Raw genomic sequence first — 26,848 nt, forward strand, 5'->3', positions numbered from 1 at the left:
CGCCCACATGGACTATGACTAATTCCGCCCCAGTGCTGGGTCAGCCTACAAGTCTACGGGACCACCCCCAAGTTTCAACCAGGGGGAGTGGTTTCCAGTCTTGGCGGATGCGGATGGGGAAAGTTGGAGGAGGGGTCGGCAAACCAGCCCATGCCCTTCAATTGCGAGGAACCAGCGAGCAGTACAGACCACTAGTGCAAGTACCTCCATTAGTGACTATGGCCTGCAAGCAAGAAGAAGGGCCTCTGATAACCACCCATCCCTCCTCGGCTCCAGGAGGCTTCCTGTTCCTCCAAGTAGAGGGTATAGAGACGGTGGCATGCTTATGCCTGCAGTGTCGACTGCCGGGTGGAGCGGTGAGCTCTACCGCACGATGCGCTCAATGTGGCCTACAATACCTATGGCCCATGCCAACATTCGTGCCGGTTCAGGCGGTAGAGGCTGCGGAAGATGCCGCTATGCTAACAGCGGAACTTCCCGGTGCTCTCTGGAGGGAGACTACGGATCCCGGAGAACAGAGACCAGCTCCGGTCATCAAGGATGAGCCAGATGAGAAGAACGGTCACCGACGCGGTGATAAAAGAGGGGCTAACCGCAGATCACCGAGCGGGATGCCCCGCCCTAATGCCAAATTGGAGTCCTCGGATGAAGAGTCCGCCAGCCTTACTGCAGTAACGATCAGACCACCGGTGAGCCACAGCAGCGGTACTATCAGGCGGGTGCCACTCACCGGTGTCGGCGTGGCAAGGAGTCGAGTGTCGCCCATACCGCGGCGAAGTCCCACGGCCGTGGCGACCAGCGGATCCAATGGCGGCAGATCCACCCCAACACCACGGAGCGGTAAGCAGAGTCCCTGCTTGTACCAGGCTCTGAAGGTGGCGACGGCGGAGGAAGAACGGGGCCAGGCCCAGGCGGCGCCACGATGGAAGAAGGCGTTGCCGGATATCGTGGTGGAGGAAGAGGTCTCGCTTGGGGACCCAACCCAAGATGGCAGCGAGACACGTGCGTGTCAGGACATCGTTTCCGGTGGGCCGAGCGGAGCAGAGGGGGAGATGATCGCGCCCCTTCCCTAGAGCAGTGGAGGTCGGTCGCCTAAGTCAAAGAGGAGCGGGCGATCGACGTGGAGATCGAAGAGTTGTGAGACCGGAGAAGCAGAGAGCCCCTGCGGCGGAATGGGACCAGGTAGCGGTGAAGAGCGGGTCCTAGCCCCGCGGATACCGACGGTTCGGCCCTATCCCCAACCCAAATCTTTAGCTAGACCCCAGGCCCTAGTTAAAGTCCCAGCCCCATTCACCTTCACTTTTGGGTCATCCTCAATCTTAGGGGTGTCAGGGGATTCCCTGGTCACTTCAGATGAACGGACTGGGAGCCTGGACTATGGGACATCTGATGATGGATCGGTGGGAGGAGGGAGGATTACGCGACAGGTGTCGATATCCAGCGATTTTCCCAGTACTGTTAGCATTACCGTTGGGAACCAGAAAAGGGGTCCGGGATATCAGGTCCCATCCGAGGGTACGTCTGGCATATCTTCCGGGGGTGTGCCAGAAGAGGAAGAGTTAGAGGAGGTATCCCTAGAGGAGATTAGAGAACCCCGATGGTGGGCTCCCTTGTTTGAGGGATATGTGGCCTGGATCGATAGGACCCGGTTCATCCTAGAGCGGGATGGGGTGGTGTATCATTGGTGAGCCAAGGGAGAGTTTACTGAGGAGGATCACCTAAAGGAAATACAGGAGCGGTGGTATAAGATTAGGCGAGGGTTAATAGAACCAATGGGTCCGAGTGGGTTAGATGATCCGGCGGATCCGGATGAACCCCTGTCCTGGGTGTTGCCGGGAAGAGCGGGCAATGCTAAGTTAACAAGGGCATGCCGAGCAGAAAGGGCCATTGTAGCCAAATACAAACACTCCCATGGGTTGGAATACCCCTATGTCCCAGAACCCCTCATGCAGGAGATAGAGGACCACAGGGATAGGTGGCTCAGGGAGGATATAGAACTCTATGTGGTTAATAAGGGAGGTGCCATCAAGGGCCGTCAAGCAGAAGAAAGAATCTCCCAACTAATGAGAGTGTGGAGTATCGGGCGCAGCATATATATGCACAAGGCTGTGTATAGACCCGAGCATGGTTTGCCCCGGGAGTATAGTGTTACCGTGACCGACATGGCGGGCAGAGAGGTGAAGAAGCCAGATCCTCGCCACTATTATTAGATAGGCAGCAGAGTGAGGTCTGTGTGTCATCTTGAGCGCCCCTGCTGGTCAGTGTGCTCTATACTGTTCCTAATTATGAAAAGGAAGTATGTTATTGCTTAATTATGTGTTCCTTTGCAGTGCTTCCTGGAGAAAGGTACACCAAATTTAGGTCCCAGCCGGGAAGAAGGGGATTCACCAGGGGGAGATTGTAGTCATGCATGTAAAATGGTCTGCAGTTGTCTCCTCTGCTGGCAGTAAACCTGGTAAGTTACAGGGATGCCAGCAGTAATCATGGAGGTTTGCCCTCACACCCTGGTGAGGTGCCCTGTGTATGGATGGGAGTGGCTACATGCTCTCAGTCCACAGTTAGTGACATCAGAGATGTGCCTGCCTCCTGAAGTATATAAGGCACTGCACTGCCAAAAGTTAGTGTTGATGCTGCAAGGTAAAGTGCGGAGAAGCAAGTTCTGAGGAGAGTGTAATGAGGCAGAGGCGGAATCGATGTGCTCACTTGTGCAGTAACTAGTAGCACTGTTCTATATCCAGCCATAGAAGGCAAACTGTGTCCAGGGACCTGGCACAGGGGTGATCTCCCTGCGAGGGAGAGGGGATCCCACTCCATTGCGAGGGCGTACCTTTTAAAGGGGAGCACGGAGAAATGTGCGGCTGAGCGGCTAACTGTGAGGGGCAGCTGGCCCATACCACTTCTGCAATAAAGATGGCTTGTTCAACGAGACCCCCATGGTGTGAGTCTGAAATTACTCTCCAGGGGCAATCCCCACCAAGAAGGAGTTCCTCATCAGGACCATCTCCCTGCGGACGCATAGATCCTGATGAGGTGGAGGCGCTGCACGTGATATAGGTAGGACTCACACCCACTACCTCAGCTGCCTGTCTGGAGTGACAATCCCCTAATACCATCATGCGGGAGACTCAGGAGTCCTGTTGCCTACAGGTGCACCACCAGACACGACCATGTAATGGGGGCTGGTTAGACCACACGGGCCAATATGAGATTGGGTGGGTCAGACTAGAGGGAATACCCGTTACATGTGTATCCTTGGCAAAGATGCAAACAGTTAGATGATCCAGAATTGATCAAGGAAAATGGCACTTTTTTTTAATGCAATTATGTGTTTTATTGTAATACGCAATTTGGAGCTGCATCATTTAACATGAACGTTTGTCCCTGATCCTACTTCTCTTCACAAGAAGAAACAAATGCCACAAAATGGAAAGGGTCCAAGGGTGATTCTAAAGCCCATAATGGACCAGATTTACCCTGTGGGCAGGGCCGGCGCGCGGTTTCAGGCGCCCTAAGCGAAACTTAAAATTTGCGACCAACTTGCCGGGGTCTGCTGCCCTGCTTCTCCTTCAGAATCCAGCGTCAAATGACGCCGCGGACTTCACCTACGTGACGTCTCACGGCTTCTCGTTACCATAGTAACGCGACATCATGGTTGCCATGGCAACAAGACACTGTGTGACATCAGTTGTGACGTCCGCTGCCTCATTTGACGCTCGATTTGGAAGGAGAAGCAGGACGGTAGCACGGAGGCGTCCGGCACAGGTAAGTAAGTCCTTCCCATTGGGTCCGGGAGGCCTAAAAATAACGGGGCACCAAAATACCGGACAAAAAAAAAATGATTGAAAAAAAGATAAATAAATAAAAAATGATAAGAGGAAAAAAATCATTATTATTATTAATGCGCCCCTAGGACCGTTGTGCCCTAGACGACTGCTTGGGTTCGCCTAATGGACGGGCCAGCCCTGCCGGTGCCCCCCGTTAAAGAGCCCTGCCCTAGGACATGGCTTGGCTGGGATGTCCAGATTTAGCCCGTGAGCCGCCCCCCGGCTCCCCAGTTGAAAAGACTAGAAAGAGGGTAGCACACATACCTCTATAGGAATATGCATATGGTACGTGCCCTATTATGAAGTATATTGGGGAAACCAACCAAGTTCAAACATAATTAAACGTCAGTCATATATCTAGCCCAAATTGGTACTTCCTTAAACTTCATATTACAAACTAGGAAGAGTTACAACATTTTACACTGCCCAGTTGCTGGATGGAGAGTGCTTTGCTATTATATGAAGGAACTACGCATTGAAAGCATGTCTGCTTTACACCTCACCAACGTAAATGCAATCATTTTATGTTTTACATCCACTAGAAAATCCAGCTGTTACATATTTATTTTCATCCCATGCAACTTTAATACAATTCAGCTTACAAGAAGTCTGGCAAACCCGCAGATCAATACTCTGCATCCCAAAAATGCAAATCTTACATTCATTTTGTAAATTTATGGCATTTTATAAAACCAACCATTTTTATTAACCTTCTTTCCATGAATATACACGTATTTGTACAACAGCAGCAGAAACTATTGCAATACTAACATTTACCCAGTGTGAAAATGAGAATGAGAAATTCTTTGCTAAAGTAATACATTTAATTAGTGCTTATACACAACAAAACTGATTAGAAAAATCAACTGCAATTCATACTGCCATTAAAGGTTTCTCTCTCTTTACAGCTATGCTGCAATTACATACACAGTATAACGTAAAAGCTTAATTAATGTTGTTTTATTTTATGTATAAAAGAAATACTGAATGGAATTAATTTAATATAAATAGCAGCTGGCATCCTGTTATTAATCACAAAACTGATTACTGACCAGTCTAAAAAAAAAAAAAAACCCTCCTAACTCAGGACATCAATGCATAACCAGTTGTGAACTGAATCTAAATTGAGCCTTTTATCATTACTGAAGGAGAGAGATGGGAGTTTAGTCATAGACGAGTGTTGTTTGCTTTGTGACCATTCTCCAAATTTCCCTCTCACGCAGAATATCAGAAGTCAGAAATAGAAAAAAAAGTTAAAATGTATCCAGGAATTGTAAAGCTTTCCCCCAGATAAGCCAAAGAAACACTTTGTCAAAGACTTTCTAGGGAAAGCAACTGGCTTCAAAGGCAAATCTCCAGCAAATATTGACTGTGATCATTCTAAAGTTGTCACGCTTCTATAGTTCACTTGAGGCAGCATTGTTCTGCGGGTTCAGATGATGGATCTAGAGGCAAGTCAAATCCAGCCTATATGATCTGTTTCTTATTAATTCGGCCAGTCGCCACCTCTTACATGTCTCCTTCTAATACCCTGTACTTCACCATTCAGCATTGTATGTCATTTTGCTGTTACTGTTACATGGATTTTGTTAACACCTTCAGGTGGTGACAATATAACATTTAATGCACCTTGTTTTGTGTATATCAAATACTGTATATGAGAAAAACATATTGGAAGTGGCACATCAATAGTCTTTCCAGTGGCCTTATCCGTTCAAATCCCTGTACCAACTGTTTGTGAATTTGCTAATGTAACAAACAGATGGTATTTTTCCAGGCTCTAATATAAGAGTACAATAGAAACTCTATGGGAACACATATATACACATCTATGTGTACAACAAAATGAGCTTGCACTCACTCTGTTTTATATCATTTAGATTGAGGTGCTAGGATCCTGCATCCATACCGCGAGATACATACAACTACAAAGAAAAACATATTGGATCAGAACTCAAAAAAGCAATAAGAGAAAATGATCAGCTCACGTTTCCCTTTTGGTCTCACCAAGTTTCTTCTGTAATGTATCAAAAAAGCAGCGACAATACATTAAATATATCAGAACACACAAAGGTAGGTAAGTCAGCAGACACACACTGATACATGTGCAAACTAGTGCAACGTTTCAAGGCCCCCTGGTCCCTTCGTCAGGCCTCTAACTTGGTGAGACCAAAAGGAAAAGGTGAGTTTATCATTTTCTATAACTATTTGTAATATTATACATTTATTTTTATTTATTTAGAAAATATTTTACCAGGAAGTAGTACATTGAGAGTTACCTCTCGTTTTCAAGTATGTCCTATACGTACAGAACGATAAAATAAACAATGAGTTTACAAATGGTTAATGTTGGATGTTGACATTTGAAAAGCACTGACCTTCTTTAAGTTTTTGAGTTCCAGACTCCGCCAGGCTTTGGGCACAAAATCCCTCGCGGGTTTGAATTCCACCGCCACACAGAGCGATATGGGGGTTCCGGCGCGAGTCAAGCTGGTCAAGGAGAAGGGGAACTTTGCATTCCTTCCACTCAGAAGTCTTCCAAAAAAACCTTATGAGTGGAGCACAAAGAAAACGGCCCATTAATGGAAAACACAAACTGTATGTATTTATTTTACAATCAAAAATAAAATATAAAAATAATTATCCCTGTGGTAACTGTAGCCTCAGTAGCCCCGTGCTTAGCACTGGTTTGAAAACCAGCATCATCGCTTTGAGGAATAGGGCAAATTGAAAGAGACAGCTTATTATACAAGACGCACCTTATACCTACACGATAACAAAGCAGGAGCATCATAAAAAATATTATTATTATTATTATTATTATTAATGGGAGAAATATCCGCTGAAACACATTTTCCACCCAGAACACAATGAATACCTAACACAAGCAGTAATTGTTATGGTGCTTTTGAAAATAATCTGTTATTTTATACAATCACATATCACAAGTTGCTCCATAATATGTTACGTATGGAATAGGATCGCTGAGTAATTATATGGGTCTAAATGTAGCCTTGCTTCATTAGCATTATATTTTGTAGAAAAATAACTTAGAGATAATATGTTTCGGAATATAACTGTAGAAACATTACATATCACAGCTTATTACCGAAATGTGATTAGATATAGTTTAGAGAGAGGCATCTTGTTTTGCTAACTTGCATGCTACGCTTGTCACAACATAGATTAACCAGCAGGATGTCATTAGACTAAGAAAACAGCTCAATGAGATGGTCTGGTGGGGACTGCACTTCCCTGCGTTGCAAGTAGCATCAGGGTCATTCAGCATGAGGGAGTTAGGCAATATGCTTTTGCCAGGAATGTGCACCCTACGACATAAAACTTAATTGTAATGTACTGTACAGTAACTCCATTCAGTGCCAGAGGGGGGTTACAATTTGCAATGCTTTGCTTTATAACATGTTGCTGCCCTGTTGCTAGTGATGGTGCTAACTCTACAAATGAATTTTGGATTGGAGTTCCTTTTCAGCCTAGCTTCTTATGGCAGAGACATTGCCAGACCCAAAGTTCGTCTGTTGGGAAAAGCGAACATCATTGGTCTTCCACGCTGATTCTATGTCTTATCCCCTGTGCACATTTAACCATTTCCCCTGAGTGATATCCCCAGCAGCGATGTGACTCTCTCACTCACTGTGTGTGTTGCAGAACCCTCTGGCACCAAAGCAGTCACAACCCAACTAAAACCAGCAGGGGACCCCTGCACGGAGCAGTGACCTCTGTCGGAACACTGAGAATTGAAGATGTCACGGGTGTTCATCGATTGCTCATCATTGGGCTCCGAAGAACACAAGCTTTAGATGGTTGAATCTGTGCAATCACCCTTGGGGGGATATGTTTAAAAAAATGGTGCAAATTGTGCCACTGAGCATCTGCATCCGTTTGGGAGCAGCGACGTGTCATTTTTTGTAATCTGGCTTCTTACATTTGACTCCGATCCCTTTGGAGCAGAGCATAACACCACCTAAACCTGGGGGATTTATTTTGTATCTATCTCAGAATTTTGTGCTGACTCTCCTCCCCTGACTCCTCCTATACCCACTTCCCAAAGTGCTCAGGGGGTAATCGGACCAAACTAGGGACTGCAGTTGGCCACCCCTGTTTCAAACGACGCAAGTTGTGGAGCAATGCTGCAGTTTGCAACACTTCATTCCTCTCCGCCTTGTATTACTTTCTGCTGCAGTATAATCATGGGGAGTGACAGAACATGACCATCTCATTTCATTGTAATGCATTGCAGGTACCACTGGGAGTGAAGGGGTTCATATTTTGCATTTGTGAGTCTTCGCTTCAACACCCCAAGGACTCAAGCAGCATCTGAAATCATTATAACTAATACAAAACAAAATGCAGCCTCAGAGGTTTCTTCAGTTCTAATAAAGAGTATCTTTGAGGCACAAACACATTTTGCAATAGCTGTCACTATAATTAGTTTTCAGTATGCAAAAACATGTGCTCCTGAGTTCTGTGTAATTATTGCAAAATAAAAACTGTTGACTTTAAATACAGTAGCCATGCATATTTTATTATAATATGACGAACACGTTGGCAATGGTTGCGATGCACAAAAACAGGGAACAGCCCAGAGATTGGCATGGGGATGCACTGCTAGCTGTCCGATTATTTAGAAAAGGCAACAGAATAAACGGGGGGATAGTTTGACGTGGATATGAAGGTGATGGATAGTGGTATGAAAACGGGTATGGCTAAAATATTGTGTTAGTGAAAATAGAGATGGTAGTGGTAATAACTATAATGTTAAATAATATATAGTGAATGTTCTATACTCATAAATTCTGGGTCCTCAATCAAATGCGTTGGTCCTTTGTGGCAAAAGGGACTTGAAACGCATAGCTGTGCTATGTGATTGTAAAGCAGAGTTGTGGGAGGGTCTTAATGTGGAATGTGGCCTTTTTGAATAAGGTGGTCCATACAAAGGAGTTCAGCATCCATACTTGTAAATAGTGTTTAAAATCGCAACAGATATCCCCTTTGAGCTTTGAAGTCATTTCTTCGACCAGATGAGGCAATGGAGTAAATACAGTCCAATGATGGCAGAGTAGAAACTAAAACAGTTTTGGTAAGATTTTGGGGGTCAATATTTTGGAAATTACAGTAAAAACAAACAAAAAATAATAATCCAGACCATTTTCCTGGAAAGTGGATTTTCACTGCAATTTCTGCCATTGACTTAAACGGCATTTAACACATGAACCTATACCAGAGGTTAGTGAATTTCCCTTGAAGGGCAGGTCCATCAATGACCAAAGGTTGCTGGAGACACACAGCATGACAGACTGATGGTCAGGCACCAGAAACATAGATGGTAAGCTCCACGGGGCAGGGACCTGTGCCTGCAAAATGTCTCTGTAATGCACTACGTAAAACTAGCAGCGCTATACAAGAACATGCTATTATTCTTAATTATGTTTAGAGATTGTGGATAAAATATAATCCACATTTCCCACTCCCTTCTTAATCTCTACATAATAATTATTATTTGTATACGCTGCCTTTTAATGCCAAAGCAATTTACAATTATACTGTACATCAAAGGTTTTCATGTTACCACCTCTGAGGGGGAATCCTATCAGAGTATGTCTGGCTGTATGGTTTGAACAGAAATCCTAAAGGGCCTTCACTATTTTCACATTACAAATGGGTAAAATACAGAGATTTAAACTGATCTGTCAAGAAAGTGGAAAATGGTCCAGCAATTTGTGAAGCATTTACAGGCACTCAAAGAGAACAAACAATACTTGCGGGTACTGAATCTCAACAGTGAATATACAGTAGAAGCACTCCGAGGTGTGCAAAAATAGGGATAATGTGCTTATAGTGCTAATGCAATAATTAATTTAGTGTAAAATAAACACTACTAGTGAATACCAAAATAACCCTATATTTATAGGATAGGCTGCCAGGATCAATGAGACCAATACAAATCACATACAGAATGCAACAAAAAATAATCCAGCACCTAAAACTAATCCAAAAATGTACAGTGAAAAAACCTGACCATATAAAATTGTCCTGTTGAACTAGGGGTCTTCAGATAGATCTTGAAGGTTGTCTCACAATATGTGGAGAAAAAAACAGAGACCAATCATAGTGTTTAACTGTAAAACTCTGCCTGCAATTGGTACACGGGACGGTTGTATGCAGGCAGAGCTGTGAAGCTCGACCCTGGCGGTGCTATCAACGGGGACTGACCAGAGTGGCGGCAAACGCGGCGGCGGGACGGGCTATCTGGGGGTACAAGTTTCACGGTGTTGGGGTCCGTTTCTGGGAAGGGACTACCAACTATGCCTTCTAAATCCTGCTGGTTGTAAGTAGGTTTTCAATTTTTCCCCTAACGGAGCAGAGTTCTCATATCTTCAACCCCTGTGTATGTTACAATTAAATTTTAAGTGCATTTTATTAAATCAATCATTTTTGGCTCATCACTGATTGTTGTTTAGTTTAGTGTTAGTGTCTGTTGGTCGGTTTTGTGTTCATTGTTTGTTTGTTGAGTTTGTATTATCTGTTTGTCTTATCAGCAGTTGTACAGTTAAACACTATGATTGGTCTCTGGTTTTTTTCTCCACATATTGTGAGACAACCTTCAAGATCTATCTGAAGACCCCTAGTTCAACAGGACTGGACATTTTATATGGTCAGGTTTTCTCACTGTACATTTTTGGATTGGTTTTAGGCGCCGGATTTTTTGTTGTACTCCGAGGTAGTGGTCAAGTGATCAGTGTTTATTCATCTGCTTCGGTCCAGCATAAGAGACCTTAAACCGAAACATTGAATGAATAAAAGCTGATCACTTGACCACTACGTTTAATACTATGGGTAAGAAAGGAGGGGATTGGGGGAAGGGAGGGGTTGGGTAAAGAAAGCTCCCGCTTCCGCTTAATATTTAAAGTTTATTCACTGTGGTGCAATAGAGATAATAAGTAGATACAGTATGATACTTAAAGAAAAAAAGAAAGCCCTTTTGAACGCACTCGCAGTGTGATATGATGATTTATACTTATAACCTTTTAATAGTACATTTTTGGATTGGTTTTAGGCGCCGGATAATTTTTTGTTGTACTCCGAGGTAGTGGTCAAGTGATCAGTGTTTATTCATCTGCTTCGGTCCAGCATAAGAGACCTTTAACCGAAACATTGAATGAATAAAAGCTGATCACTTGACCACTACGTTTAATACTATGGGTAAGAAAGGAGGGGATTGGGGGAAGGGAGGGGTTAGGTAAAGAAAGCTCCCGCTTCCACTTAATATTTAAAGTTTATTCACTGTGGTGCAATAGAGATAATAAGTAGATACAGTATGATACTTAAAGAAAAAAAGAAAGCCCCTTTGAACGCACTCACAGTGTGATATGATGATTTATACTTATAACCTTTTAATAGTATTATTAAAAATAGTTACAATGAGATTGGTAATAATATATCCATGACCAGTTTTAGTAAGCAACAAACAAGTCATAAACACATAAAGTCAGATTAAAAAATATATAACAAATATATAACAATACACACAATTGTTGACCCATGTTGTGGTGTATATATATGCACTCCAAAAACACTCATGGGAGTATTGAGCTGTATAGAACCAGTAGTATATACTCAATAGGTCCAAATATCATCAGTAAGGGTATTGGTGCATTTTTATCATAAACTCTGGGGTACAAATTAATATCCAGAGCACTAAAACACCAATAGGTGTTAAACCAACATAGGGACAAACACAGTTTTTGAGTCTCATTATAGGAGTGCATATATATACATCACAAAAGGGGTCAACAATTGTGTGTATTGTTATACGTCATCACGCAGCGCGTGTTCAAGCCGGAACACACGCGGAGCAGAATTGTGGCTAGAAAACATCAGGAGACCCTGCTGAAGTTCCATACGGATCGTGTTGAGGACCTATCGCAGCAATCTTTGGCCTTCCAGATATCGCTGTTCCCCGGTACTGCCCAGTGACATTTGGGTTGCGGACTACACGTGGAGATTCCGGCTTGGTGGTGATATATATGATCACAATTGCCTATATTTTAGATACCCTTGTGAGTGATATTCTTCCCCTTCCCTATCCTTCCCTACAATATATGTACTTTTTTACGCTATGGGGCGTGCGCTCTCTCTTCTCTTTTTCTCTTTAGGTTTCTAATCGGATTTGGTTAATCCTCTTGAGAGCAGCCGGAGACCCCCCTACCGGATATAATTATCCAATACTTGATGGACTTTTCATAAGGACTGGTTTTTATATTTTCTTCCTTTTTGTTGTTTTTATGTAATTGTACCACTGTATGTATGTTATAATCAGTACCCCAATAATAGTTTAGTATTACACTTACACACTATTGCACTTAATCAATATTAATTAATCCTTCACTACATTAATTTCATATATTAACAATATTAGTGTGAAGTTACTTTACATGTTATATATACAGCAGGGCCCCGCTTCTCGGCGATCCGCCGATACGGCGGTGCCGAGAATGGGGCCGCCATGTCGCCGCATATCGCCGCCATATCCACGCATGCGCAAAACAGGCCGGCCAGGGGTCGCGCATGCGCAGAATGGAGGGGTTTCCTTCTGTCGCACATGCGCCGAATTGCGCATTGCCGGTTCTGCGCATGCGCACCTAACGAAAATCGCCGGTTCCACTTTCCGGCGATTTTTGCTTTACGGCGGGTCCTCAGAACGGAACTCGCCATATTAGTGGCGCCCTCCTGTAGATATATGTGTGTGTACGTGTGTGTGTGTGTGTGTACGTGTGTGTGTGTGTAAACAGGTAGGAATTTTACTTAAAGTGTTTCAAGACCAACACACTAACTACAACACTTCTCTGTCCCGGAAGACTGAGCCACTGAATGAGTCATCTGTGCTGAAGCAGGGATATCCTGAAAACCTGACCTGGTGGCAGCTCTCAAGGACTGGAGTTGGCTACCTCTGATTTAAAGCAATATTCAATTACTCATGCATACACTGTAATGAGTCTCTTTAAATAACTATTTTAATACCGGATTTAGCCTGTCACTTTTCTTCCTATTGGATTTGTAGCCCAAGCAGGGGTTGAAAACATCATCATATAATGCCCCCGTTTGTTACAGTGATAAAGTGAGCGGCTCCATGCAGGGATTTATTTGAAAGCAGCTGTTCCCCTTCGGCACGCGCCCCCTTTTCATTTACCAGGATCAGTTCCCTGGAGCTGAACCGTGTTCATTTCAACTGTGGATCCTGAGATACTTACTGGTAAAAGTAGCATCTGTACCTCCCGGTGTTTATCTCCCTCGCCTGACACTGCCATTTTGTTTCCACTGAAGGGTACCGGAACAAGCTACCTTCAGAGGTAAATATCTTGGGAACCAGGGTGTGCCCGGAGTTTAAAATGGTATGTTTCAGCTCCAGGGACCCCCTGCTTCCCATCCTGGTAAAAAAAAGCTGGGTAACAAAACCCAGAGTAGGGGGATTTACTGCATAACATATTTAGAACAGCTGTTGACTGCAAAGTGGTGATAAAAACATAGCAACCCTAGTAGACTCTGTGCATTTTGGCCCAATTTCTAGTCCCCCAATACCCACGAAATGGACCAGAAACGCTATTGGAACCATTAGAAAGGATTTCCCATTGGTCATTACTGTTGATAAATGGCAACACGTCACACAATTAGCTAAACCTTAGTTCTGGAGAGCGCATCTCACTGCGACGTGTCCAGCTTACACTGTACATCATGGGACAATGAGGTGAGGACAATGAGGGTGTTGAAAATGGTTATACTTCATATAATTATATTAAGTTACAACAATAATGCTTTAGGTAGAAGTAATTGCAGACTCCAACATTAAAACCGGGGCATGTGTTGTTCAGTATTACAGTCGGGAAAGGGCTGATGACAGTCTGCGAAGTTGTTTGGATAATAAAGGAAGAAAAACGATGACATAAATGACCTCAAGCCACTGAAAATGCTTGCACTTCATTATTTTTAGTGAAGTAAAGCTGCAGGGATGCACTGCGGTTGGTATATAAATACGGAAACATTACTGCTCATTATAAAAATGTCATTAGGAATAGTTTAGAAAAAGTCATCTTATGATCCCTCTTTGCACACTACCCTTGAGACTAAATAACGAGCTGTATCTGCATTCAGAAAACAGCGCCGTGAAACGATTAACCATTGCCATCCCGGACAAACGTATGGTATCACACTCCCTCCCAAGGCCAGTCACCAGCATCCCCCAGGGCTCAGGACAGAGGTCTATATCAGGGCCCGAGGTTGTTGATCTTGGGGGGGGGGGACAGGTGCCAAGAATGGGTCCAATAGGTGACGAAAGTTGCATCTGGCTTCTTGGGTTCAGATGACCGTGCACCCCCCCCCCCATTCTCCCCCCTGACAGCCATGTCCCTCCACATTGGGAAAGGGTACTGGACATACTATCAAATGTCCCCTATTTACTCCTTGATACTTCACTGAAAAATGTATAAATGTTCTCCATGAGTGTAAATTAACCGAAGTTAATGAGACCTCCCTTATTTTCCTATCAAACGTCCTGGGAAAGAGGTACTGGATAAGGTAAACACCCTAGCAATTAAGTTTTAGATTATTTTTTAAAGTTAATGCACCCTCTTCATGGCAAGAGGGGTCCCTCAAAATGCAAGCGTGCTAGAAACACTTCCACTGTTCATGTGTTTTAAAAGGCATTAATCAACCACGTTATATCATATAGCTACCAATATTATATCCTTCTAAATTCAACACATAAAATGGTAAATGTCCAATGTGCAGTGTATGATAAGATTTACACCCAATTCACAGCGCAGAATAATCTAAAGAACATCTCTCACGGAAAAATTCACTGTTAAACTCACTCACTGTACCTCGAGAGAGATTTAAACACTTTTCTCCTCCGATATCATTTCTCACACAATAGCTGTGCCTTTCGAATCTGTAAGCACAATTCATTTTCCTTTCAGTGCTTTATCTCTCAAGAAGTATCTTTACTAAAAAGTAACAATATTTATTTTCTCCAGTATGCTGTTTAATGGAGTGAATAAAATGCATTATTAGACACTTACAGTACATTAGCCGGCAAAGCTTTCAAACCAATTTAGATTACTATCTGCAACAAAAAGATAAACACTGAATGCAAAATTGCGTTTGAGGACTGTGAAAATAGGTTTGACAGCTAAAAAAGCCTTTCACGTTGCATAATGGCAAAAAGGCCACAAGCCATGAAATAACAGATAAGATGAGTAGTTTATGTTTACAGAATAAGAGACAAAACCTGTTACTTTTGCAACATCTTTAACACTTGATTTAAGGAAGAAGAAAGCATGTCATCCAATATGGACAATGTTACATCTTTTTGTTGAACAATCTAAGAAATATCATTTAGAAAATATCTTAATTTATCACGTGTTTCATTATTTGGCCATCCAGATGTAGCCAGGTCCCCTTTGGCTCCCCGGTTCCCCGTTCCTTTTCCCCTTACCTTCACCAGTGAGAAGGCAGTTGCGGGGGCGAGCGCATCTCTCGGTGGCGTCAGAGGTACGGCGCCGCCATCTTTATGTCCGCACGGGTGCGGAGTCTCGCGCATGCGCAGACGCGACACGGCGGCCAATATAGTGAGCGCGAAGGGGCAGAGATGGCGCTCCGTAGCGCAGGGACTCCCCAAGGTCGCGCAGGTGCAGAAGAGAGCAGTGACGGCCATTACAGGGTTGCACAGGCGCGGCAGACATAGCGCATGCAGCCCTAATGTTAAAGAGGTCCTGAGTGGACTACAATTCCCAGCAGCCTCTGGGGACTGCCCTTTCACCCACATCACGTGCAGCCAGCCAGCAAATAGAGTTTGCAGCTTCTCCTGTGGGAGAAGGATACAATGTTGCAGAGACCACGCTAGTCAGTTGGAGCTGGGAGCAGGAAGGGGGAGGAAGTGTGTAGGGAGCAAGAGGCCAGGTTACCCCCAGGCCCCAGGTAGGCCTCACTCCCCACTAGGTTAGTGGGTAAGTTCATAGGGAAGGCGCCTTAGGTAGGGACCCTGCCCTTAGGTGAGTAAGTCTAGTCAGTGACACAGCTGCAAGAAGAGACAGTGTTGTGTGCAGTGCAGCTAGAGTAGTGCTTTGGCTGTGTCAGGGAAAGGCCCCTCATAGGAAGAAGGGGGGGTTGCTTTCTAAGTTATACAGTGTGTGTAATATCACCAGTGCCAGTTGCATGTGGTGAACTGCCAGAGTCTGGGATCAGAGAATCTACAGCAAGAGATCTTCTGCATGCAGGGACTAGGCTAGAGGTATACCCCCAGTGCCCAGTTAGTCCCCTGAGACACTAGAGGAATAACTGTATGTTATAGGGACTGCCTTAAGACAGGGACTCCTTCACCATACTCAGAGAGGAAGAGACATGCTGCAAGACAGTGCCTGAATGCCCGTGCAGCCTGAGTGCAGAAAGAGTATCTGACTCCATAGCAGAGACTGTGGTAAAGGATCATTTCAGCTGGGGATCCCTCCCCTGTGAAGTCAGCGTGTGTATCCATTCCTGCAGAGATCAGCGAAGTGCGGCGTGGGATCACTGTGCGGTGTTGCTGAGTTCCAAGGATTATCCTGATCAGGAGCAGTGATCAGGGAGGTATTAAAATAAGTGCGCCACCGGGCCCCAACACAGGGAAGCGCTATCCCTCACACTCACACTCTCTATTGTTGTGGACACTCAAGGGATTAGTGTCCAAGCACAGTATTATCAAAGGGACTGAGGGTGATGGGATGATGGACATGTGGGTGAGGGGATGGTATGCATTCAGGGTGATGCAATGTTATTCATATGATGTAATGATGTATTGATGTTATGCAAAGAGAGTTTCATTGAAGTTATCGTTCATGCTCAGTAAATACTGTTTATTCACATTGTGTGTATTTACTGTATGGTTGTTCTGGTGAGGACACACTCCCACCACGTTGGGATCCCTCATCAGTGGAGGCGCTGCACTGAGTGTAAGTATATACCCCAGGTTCCCCGTGGCGGAAGCTCAGCCCTCCTGGTTGCCAAACAGGTACAGCACCACACTGATAAGTAGTCAGATACACCTACCCACCTCAATCTCACTTAGGATGGAGGAAAGAGGCTACACAGAAGTTTACATATTAATGTACTTAAATACTGTGGGAGAGGGTCTTAAAGCAGCAGTCCAAGCTGCCTTTTTTATATTTTATCTTTTTTCCCTTTAATATGTGCATCAATACAATCCACACGATGATAAGTAATTAGCTAAGTTGCCGATCGATCCGTTCTCCTGTGATCGATCAGTGAAGATTCGGCTCAGGGGTTCACTAAATTACTTTCAGTGTAGCACAAGAGGAATAAATATGCAAAGTTCTGTGGGGAAGATCATGTGACAAGGCAGTCACTAGATACAATTGGTGCACTGCTAGAGAGGGGGCATGTCTCAAAAAGGGGTGTGCCAGAGCCTGTTTCAGAAGAGGTAGGGGATGTGACTCTGTAAATGGTTGATATAGAAACAAAATGCTTGTTACATTATAATACATTTTTTTTTTAAATGCTAGAAGTATTTTCTCATAGTACAGAACTGAGTTATAAAAAAAACCCAGACATGTAGGATATTGCTTAGTCTGCAGCTTTAAAATAGTTGTTATTGCAGATTTCCTAAATTAATTGTTTACTACTGTACAAAGGAAATTAATGAAACATTCTTAGTTCATTAAGACAATATATTAGCATCTAGCTAGACAAAAAAGCCCACACCACATACACTGAATGGCCAATTTTTCAAGTGCGATCACCAGTGAAGTGAGATTGCTAGGGAGATTAAAGTATCTTGTTACCTTAATCACCCCCTACAGAGAGACTGAGCAGGAGGCATTCCACTGATGGACTTCACATAGCCTGGAGACACATCCCTTCATTGCCGTGGACTTATACTGGTCGGTAGAGAACTCTATCATTGACGCTCTAGACTTAGTGTCTTTGGTATTGTCAGGACTTTCTCTATGCTTGCATAATAGACTCATTAGGGCCTATGCTATAAGCGTCGATAAGCAGGTCCCCCTGCTTCCCGAGACAGAGACCCCGTTATGGGGTGCCGGTATCTTCTATGCATTTAAATGTCCCGCGTCACGTGACCGTGGGAAAAAAATGCATAGGAGATACCGCCACCCCATAACAGGGCCTGTATCTCAGGAAGCAGGGTGTCCCTGGACCTGAAATCAACGCGGTTCTGCTCCAGAGACCCCCTGCTCATCTACACTAGTAATAACATTTGTATTAAAAAAAAATATTAATTTCGGGCGAGATTTGCGCAGGGAGAGGCGGCTCACTCTGAGCAGCTCTCTCTGCAGCTGAAAGAAATCGCCGGGCAAGGTCTTTTCAGAGAGGCGATCTTCACGTCTCCGGCTACTCACCCGATTTGGGAATTTTGCTAGCACAGGTAAATCGAGGCTTTCTGAAAACCGTGATAGCAACGCTCCAAAAACAGGCGATTTAAATGGCACTTCTAGCATGGGCCCCATTGACTCTGTGTCTCAGTTAGGGATAGTGTATTGTCATATATTTGGGATATTCGAGCTCAACATATTGCCTTGATAGGCCCTCATTGAACTTGATTCAGGAGCCCAACATCTCTCACAACACTACCATAGGTGCTGTACTCATTTATTGCACTATCTCCATTTGGAGTGACATTCATTTTTTCATTATTTCATAGGGAGCTTATTAACAGGGTCAAAGGTTTTTTTTGTCCTTTGGGAATGGGCCTGAAGAAAGGGTTTCCCCCTGAAATGTTGCCCTCCTTCCCCTGTATTACAGCACTTGTTCCCCCTACCCCCCCTTTTCCCCGGGATTTTCGCTCCCTTTGCTTTTTCTACCTTTCCCCTTCCCTTGTTTCTCCCGCTCCTTCCTTGTCACATATACCACACACTTTTGTGTTACCTTACTCCCCTTTGAGGGTTGTGTTCTTATTTTCTGATTAAGTCATTTTGGCTTATTCCTTTTTCACTTGTCATTTGTGAGTGCTGGGGACATCATTTTGTGTTTACAAAGTATCTTGCACTGTTTCGTTAATCTGGTTATACATATTGTATTCATTGGGAGTTGGGTCGATATGAAAAGCTATTAAATATATCTTGGATTATGACACACTTGTTAAAATGTCAGAGAAAGTGTTACATGCGTGTTGTCTTTTCATTTGATTGCCACCTTAATATACCTTGCCAAGTTAAATTATACCTTTAAAGGAGCGAACAACTTTAACTAACCTCACTTTTTGTTTTACAGCGGGTTCTCCAGAGCTGAATCACACTATTTTCAGCTCCGAGGAGCTCCTAGTTTCCAAGATACGTACTGGTGACGTTTCCAGTATTAATTCCTACTTTTAAAAGGGCAGATGATGTTGCAGCTTCATACTGGCTGAGATTTGGCAACCATTTTGTTGGGGGATATTTAAACCTGGCAACTTTAATAGTAAGTATCTCTGGAACCAGGGGTGCCCTGGAACTGAAAATAGCGGCGTTTGACTCAGGGGGTCGCACATTGCCACCCTGTAAATGGGGACTTTAAAAACAAAGTAGTAATATTTTCCCATGCTGCCACCAATGAAACTCATTGTATTATGATGAACTGTATCCTACCCAGGGCATGGTGGAAGAAGCTCCCATCCGATGTTACACGCTTCCTTTTCTTCCAGCTCTGGGCAAGGTCTTCCTCCTCCAAGAGGTATGTGCTTCACATCCCTGCTTCTGCTTCTGAATCCTGGAACCATATCTCCTGATCGGCATGTCTTTGAACACAAACTCCACGCAGACCATTGGATCACTTCGCAGTCTTTAGGTATAATGCAAGACTGGAAATTCAAGGGCATGGTGTCCTGTGCACAGATGCTACAAAAAGCAAATAAAATATGAGGTGAGTAATGACCAGGTTAAAATAGGTTCCCCTGAATGGTTTCAAACAAGTGTACATAGCTCAGACATTAACTGTGAATATATATTTAAACATTGGCATAAATAGGAGCTCTCGGCCCACAGCAGTTCTGCCAGACTTCTCAGATCAATAGGTAAAAAAGGTTTGTTAAGTTATCGTAGTCGTCATATCTTGCACAATATGTTCCATATTTGTAAATCTCTAGAATAACCATTATCCACTAATTTCATGTCAAGGTCCAGCGTAATGAGGTGAAAACTCAATGGACAAAAAAAACAAGATACAGATGATAGAATCTGTGATGCTTCATCGGATAAAATTGCACGGTGAGCAGTTATTTTGATTGCGGCTTTTATGTCTGGAGAGTGAGCCAGATAATGCAGTAAGTGCACTGAAACAGATATTCTGAGATTTCAATTTTAGATTGCATATTATGAAATAATAGAACACATGGCTGAAACAAATGACATCATTTTTGGAAACACTGTAGGCTTGTAAAACGATTCATATCGAGTCATTAAAGCAGTTTTTTACAGATCTAACCTATTTTTTTTTTTTTAAACAGAAAAAGTTTGATCAGCACTGAAAAAAAGTTTGCTTTTTATTTGTATTTATTTATCATTAAGTTGAAGGCCTCTCAGGCTTAAATATACTTAGTTAAGAAATGATCTTACCTCAGCAAGGCATTTTTCCCATCACTTCTTGAACATCTGACCTGCCGTGTCTGATAACCTATTTCTATGTCCCAAGCACTGGAATGTTGTTGAGGATTGTAACTCTCTTGTTTAAAAGTACTTATTTCCACTGAGTCTGAACTGAAATCCAACATGGTCCTTCCACTCAGATGAATTTCTTTAAAATGAGGCAACCTACATTCGCTCCAAGGTCCAACTTTAAGGCTGTATGTATATTCCTCGTCTCCGAAAGAGCAAAGACTCTGAAACTCACAAACTCTCGATTCAGTAAGATTTGGACAATCCGAGCCACCATACAAAGGAGGAGAAATAACAGAACGAGTCCTGTGTTGTAGGCTCTTCCCACAGCCCTTGCTGCATGTCGACCATAGTGAGAATTCAGATACAACACAGTCCCGTGGGCAAGGTATGAGGCAAGCTTGTTCCGTTGGTGGCCGGGGTACAAAATACTCACAGATTTCACTGAGAGCAGTGGATCGGTTTAACTTTTGGACACAATCAACTTTCCTGTGTTGTAAGCCATGCTGGGCAGTTACGCACTCTGAGGTCCTTGGTTTCATCTCACTGTGAGGATAGGGAACAAGAACACACATTTCCCATTCTGTAACTTCCCACTGGAAGATTTCATTGTGCCAGTCGCATATTTTGAAACAGTCCCTCTGGCTGTCGGGTTTGTCCTTTGGCTTGCAGTTTGAATAGTGAGTTATCCAACCTTTTTCATGCACACACCATACCGACGTACTCTGAATACCACTTGGTCCACAAGCTCCTATGCACTGTCCCCAAGTACCTAAAGAAGATGCAAACATTAATGAACATTAAACGGTAAATATAACAGAACGAACAGCAGATGTATGTACCATGGACCTTATTAAATATGCAGTGAAGCTCTTTCCCCGTACTGGAGAGGACACGAGCCCCACTCATTTAAATTGAGCTCATATCTTGCCCAGCAACGGAAGCAACTTTGCAGGCTATTGAATAACAATCTTTAAAGAGAAAAGTTTTAAGGTTAACACGTTCAAAGCGATCATTCATGCTTGTGGCTGCCTGAAACGCAGCATAAAATAATACCTCATTTTATTACACATTTCAATCAAAATCCAGCAGCTACCTCAATACATTTCTCCTAACATGTTGGAACTTTTCTAATAACAACAGATGTGACTGCCCACCTTCATTTTCAAAAAAACACTTAACCCGTTTATTTTAAAGGTTTATCATTACAACTTATTATAATAAATCATTAATAATTCTAAGAAACACGGTTATGGAAGTGAGTTTTACAATTAGGTTAGTATTGGCCTAGAGCAGGGGTGGCCAAGTACAGTTCTTAAGGGCCACCAACAGGTCAGGTTTTCAGGATATCCCTGCTTCAGCACAGGTGACTCAATCAGTGGCTCAGTCATACTGAGGCACTGATTGAGCGACCTGTGCTAAAGCAGGGACATCCTGAGATCCTGACCTGTTGGTGGCCCTTGAGGACTGGAGTTGGCCCCTCCTGGCATAGAGCATTGTGTAAGGATTGGTCTCAGAGTGTATAAATGATTGCTTCCCTGCCGTCACACACTACCATCCAGCATCAGAGATTATCACCCATCAGGGTCTGGTGCTTTCATCTCAACATTATCAATTAGGATAGACAGACAGAACAAGCCGAGCTCATCCTTTATTTTAGGGTGAAACTAAAGTCAGCCCAGGTACCATTACAAGTGGGTGAAGCTCATCCTCTTTAAACTTATAGGAACTTTGGTAGGTGGATGTGTATAGTGATATAATCAGTACAGTGCTCATTCTCAATGAGGCAAAGCTTGATTATGGTACAATTTATTTCTGAATCCAATAAGCAACATACAAAGTAAATGTTTTTGGGGTTTTTTTTTTTTTTTTTCAAACACACTGAACTGGAAAGAGAGCAGGAAGTGAAAAGTAAAGGGGCAGTGAAAACGGTGTATTTCCTTCCCCATGATCATTCCCATTTCTTAGCTACTGCCCATTGAATATTTTGGAGTTTATGAAAAACATTAGAATGGTTTCCAAACATTACTTTATTCTTACTTTATTTTAAATGAAAACCTATTAAGGACAAAATTGCATTACTAGGCCCATCTGCACCAGGCTGTTAAAACAACACACCATCTGTTTAAAATCACTGCGTAGCTAGCACCAAGTGTTTGTGTAATTAATGTTGTTTTAAAAAAAATGCTTTCTGTACACATACTATGCAAATCAAAAAGTGTAAGTCTGCAGCTTCCTTTATATTTTTAAAAGGGACTTAGCACATTGGCGAGTCTTCTAGCTCAGTAATGTTATACAACTGATTCTGTATTTGAAATAAAACAAATATTTCCAAGTTTTGTCACTTATTGAACATGTTAAAAAGCTTTTAAAATTAAAACTACCCATGCACCTACTTCCTGCTTAGTGGTTGGTAATCGGCAAACAGTTTACGGAAAAGAATGCTATAGAGCAGGGGTGCGTAAACTTTTCCATCTGCGCCCCCCTCCCCTCCCCCCTCTTCCCTCTTACGTTGTCTCCGGCGTTTCTGACCTCATGGCAACACAATGTCACGTGAAGCCGCGGCGTCAGAAGCCGCTGGAGACCAGGTAAGTAACATACAGAGGCCTCGCGCGCTGTGGGGAAGAGTGCGGGGCCTCTGTAAGTGCAACCCCCCCCCCAAAATGTCTGCGTCCCCAGTTTGCACATCCCTGCTGTAGAGAGTCCAAGTTGACATTTTATTAAAATGTCCTACATGTGCTGAAGATTATTCAGCAGGGCAGTTTAGGCCTCCAAAACATGGTGATGTGCCGGCCATGAATTCTTACCAGTTACAAAACATGCCGAATTTCATATATACAATTAGATTGCGAGCTCTTTGGGGCACGGACTCTTTTTTCCTAATGTTACTTCTATTCTATGTCTGAAGCGCTTATTCCCATTATGTGTAATAATAATATATGTTATTATGTTACGTGAATTATTGCTGTGAAGCGCTGTTAGGGTTGCCAAGTGTTCGGTATTGACCCGGAAAGGCCTGGTATTTGGTTACTCTGTCCAGTAAAAAATGAGAGATAATACCGGACATGTGTGTGTGCATGTGTGTGGGGGGGGGGGAGACATGTATGTGTGCGGGGGGGACACATGTATGTGTCCGGTATTATGTCTCTGGACTTAGTAACGGACTTGTGGGGTTTCCCCCGAGAAGGGAGAGAGCAGGGCTGCTTCCTCCATCCTGATTGGATGCTGCTGTGTAATGCAGCCAATTAGGAATAGGTGGCAGGAGCCTGGGGGTGGGGCTAAAGAGTGGAGGAAAAGCATGGAGCAGAGAAGTGAGGCTGTGTCTGTTCTGGTTGTCCTGGCGTATGCGTGTATGTATTTGTACTGTTTTGTGTGTGTGTGTGTGTGTGTGTGTGTGTGTGTGTGTGTGTGTGTGTGTGTGTGTGTGTGTGTGTGTGTGTGTGTGTGTGTGTGTGTGTGTGTGTGTGTGTGTGTGTGTGTTTTTTTACTGGCTGTCCTATGGGGTGATAATGACAGGGGGGGTGATAGAGGATGAAGGGGGGGTGAGAGATGATGAAGGGAGGGGGATGAGATAGGATGAAGGGGGGGTGAGAGAGGATGAAGGGGGGGTGAGAGAGGATGAAGGGAGGGGGGGTGAGAGAGAATGAAGGGAGGAGGGGTGAGAGAATGAAGGAAGGGGGTGAGAGAGGATGAAGGGAGGGGGGGGAGAGAGGATGAATGGAGGGGAGATGAGAGAGGATGAAGGGGGGGTGAGAGAGGATGAAGGGGGGGTGGGAGAGGATGAAGGGGGGGTGAGAGAATGAAGGAAGGGGGTGAGAGAGGATGAAGGGAGGGGGGGTGAGAGAGGATGAAGGGGGTGAGAGAGGATGAAGGGAGGGGAGATGAGAGAGGATGAAGGGGGGTGAGAGGATGGGGGGTGAGAGGATAAGTATGACTGCAGGTCAGTTATTTATAAATGATCTGACCATTACGTCATTTGTTCTAAATTTCACTCCAAGCATGCACCAATATGCACCAATTTGCACTATTTCATATTCTATTTCCTAAAAAATCCTTGGAAGGGCACTCCCTCCCAAGACCCCTCCCCGGATTTTTACAAAACAGAATATAAATTGGTGCAAATTGGTGAATACTTGGAGTGAAATGTAGAAAAAATTACGTAAGTCAGGTCATTTATAAATACAGTAACATTCTTCCCCACCAACGATTCTCTCGTGCATCGAACCTATCGCCATTGTGTCCAGTATTTTTGTCCAGTATTTTTGGTTAAGCCACCTGGCAACCCTTAGCGCTATGTACATGGATGTCACTATATAAATAAAGATATACATATATACAGTACAGTACATACATACTGATTCGTGTATCACTAAACCATCTTCTCATGGACATTACCCAAACTGCAAAGCATACACGGCATAACACGAGACAAATTACCTTGATACATTGATGCTAAGGCCACGCTTATAGTGCTGGCGACGCGACCGATGATGTAACCCGTCGCCGTTGCCACTGGCGAAAGTTATTTGATTTATAGCGACGTCGCTGGCGACAAGGCCAGTGACGTCACTAAGGGGGCGGGCCATGCAATTTCATTGGTTTAGAGACAATCACATGTGTCTCTAAAAAATAAAATTTACCCGGCTTCAAAATTTTTGGTCGCTCCATCGCTCCGTCGCGCTTACTATAAGCGTTGGCGACGGAGTCAATGTATTTGTTTCGGAGCGACGTCGCGTCGCAAAGCACTATAAGCGCAGCCTAAGAGAGGAACAGTGAAAATAACTCTGTGTCAGTCCAACTCATTGTTCACATACAATGTCTTGTTACTATCTATATCTATTCTATATATATCTATAAAAATGAAAACGTTGTTTGTTTGCTGAAAACGTTGTATATTTGCTGTGCTTATGGGCAATCTGATTGGTCCATTGGTCTGTCACTCACCCTCTGGCCAATCTGATTGGTCCGTGGCCTGGCCCCGCCCCCGCATGCCTCTCATTGGCCTGCGTGGTTTGCTGACCTCACAAACCCAACTGCCACACCAAGAACAATTACTGCCTCACCGCCTGCTCTCACCTCCCCTGCGGACTAGTCACCACCTCAGGCACCGTGCGCTACTGCGTGCTACCCCCCACACTAAACCCCCCCGCTCCCGCCCCCCATTCACCAACACCGCCCGGTGCAGTCACCCGCCAGCACACCATACACCGTCCGGTCACACCCCCCCCCCTCACACACACCCTCCGCTGCTGACACCCGAATGCCACCCCGACTCCACAAACAACTGCCACCACCCCCCACCCCCCTCACCCCTACCGTACACCCTCCGGTTCCACTGCTACTTACACTCGCTTACCTGCCCGCTGCCCCCCCCCCCCCACCCCACCCGCAGCTCTCACCACCTACGGGCCCCGTTTTCTCTCCCATCAGCGGGGACGCCTGGAGCGCCGGGGAGGGGGGGTGGAAGGATCGCACGCCGCTTCTCCTCACCACCCGCGTCCCCCGATCTCTCTCTCCCTCCCCTCACCGGGGAGCGCCGGGGAGGGGTGGAGAGGGGGGGTGGAGAGGGGGGTGGGAGGAACACGCGCAGGGGACAAGGAGGAGGGAAACACTGCTGGGGGGGGGGAGAACAAGCACCAGGGATGGGGGGGGGGACCGATCGCCTGGGACGGGGGGGGAACTCACCCCCCCCCACCTCACCACCCCCCCACCCAAGCTTCACACACCCCCACCCAAGATTCCCACCCACCCAAGATTCACCCCCCCCCACACACCCACCCAAGATTCACCCCCCACACACCCACCCAAGGTTCACCCCAAGATTCACCCCCACCCACCCAAGACTCACACCACCTCCCACCCAAGATTCACCCCCTCATTAGATTCATCCCCCCACCAAAGATTAACCCCCCCACAAAACAATTATTAGGGATTAACATCCCGGGCAACGCCGGGTCTCTCAGCTAGTACACAATAAAAAATACTTGTTGATTTCACAGTGACATAGGTAATCTGTTAAAAGGGGAAAGAAAGAGCAAGTTGTACAAAGGTGCTGCATCGTTCATAAAATGAAAGCACACCGTCACTGACACCATTCTTTGAAGCAGCTGGACGCACATTGGTAGAAAAAGTTGTGAGACTCGTACTCTGTCTTCTAGATAACATAACATGTTAAATGTGATTGGCAACTTTTCAACGACCTATTTATTTATGTCAAACTTGTCAGCAGCCGTATAAGCCGTGGGTGGGTTCCTTTTCTCCTTTCACAAAGAGCTTGTCAAGCCCGAGAATGTTTAACTAGACTTCAACAATGGGCTGATCACTGCCCTCATACTCTTTATCGGATGGGTCCGAAACTGTCATCGGGCC

At 44.5% G+C, this 26,848-nt stretch overlaps 1 protein-coding gene across 1 annotated transcript in view; it reads right to left on the reverse strand.

The window, feature by feature from the left end:
- The window catches only part of THSD7B (thrombospondin type 1 domain containing 7B), a 395,203-nt gene that overhangs the window by 245,759 nt on the left and 122,596 nt on the right, over positions 1–26,848 (reverse strand). The window contains exons 4-6 of the mRNA XM_075609482.1: positions 20,441–21,251; positions 19,475–19,723; positions 6,203–6,372 (exon numbers count right to left, since the gene is read on the reverse strand). Coding sequence (XP_075465597.1) covers positions 6,203–6,372; positions 19,475–19,723; positions 20,441–21,251 — 1,230 coding nt within the window. The remainder of the gene's footprint in view (positions 1–6,202; positions 6,373–19,474; positions 19,724–20,440; positions 21,252–26,848) is intronic.

Source organism: Ascaphus truei, chromosome 7 (assembly GCF_040206685.1).
Source record: "Ascaphus truei isolate aAscTru1 chromosome 7, aAscTru1.hap1, whole genome shotgun sequence".
NCBI lineage: Eukaryota > Metazoa > Chordata > Amphibia > Anura > Ascaphidae > Ascaphus > Ascaphus truei.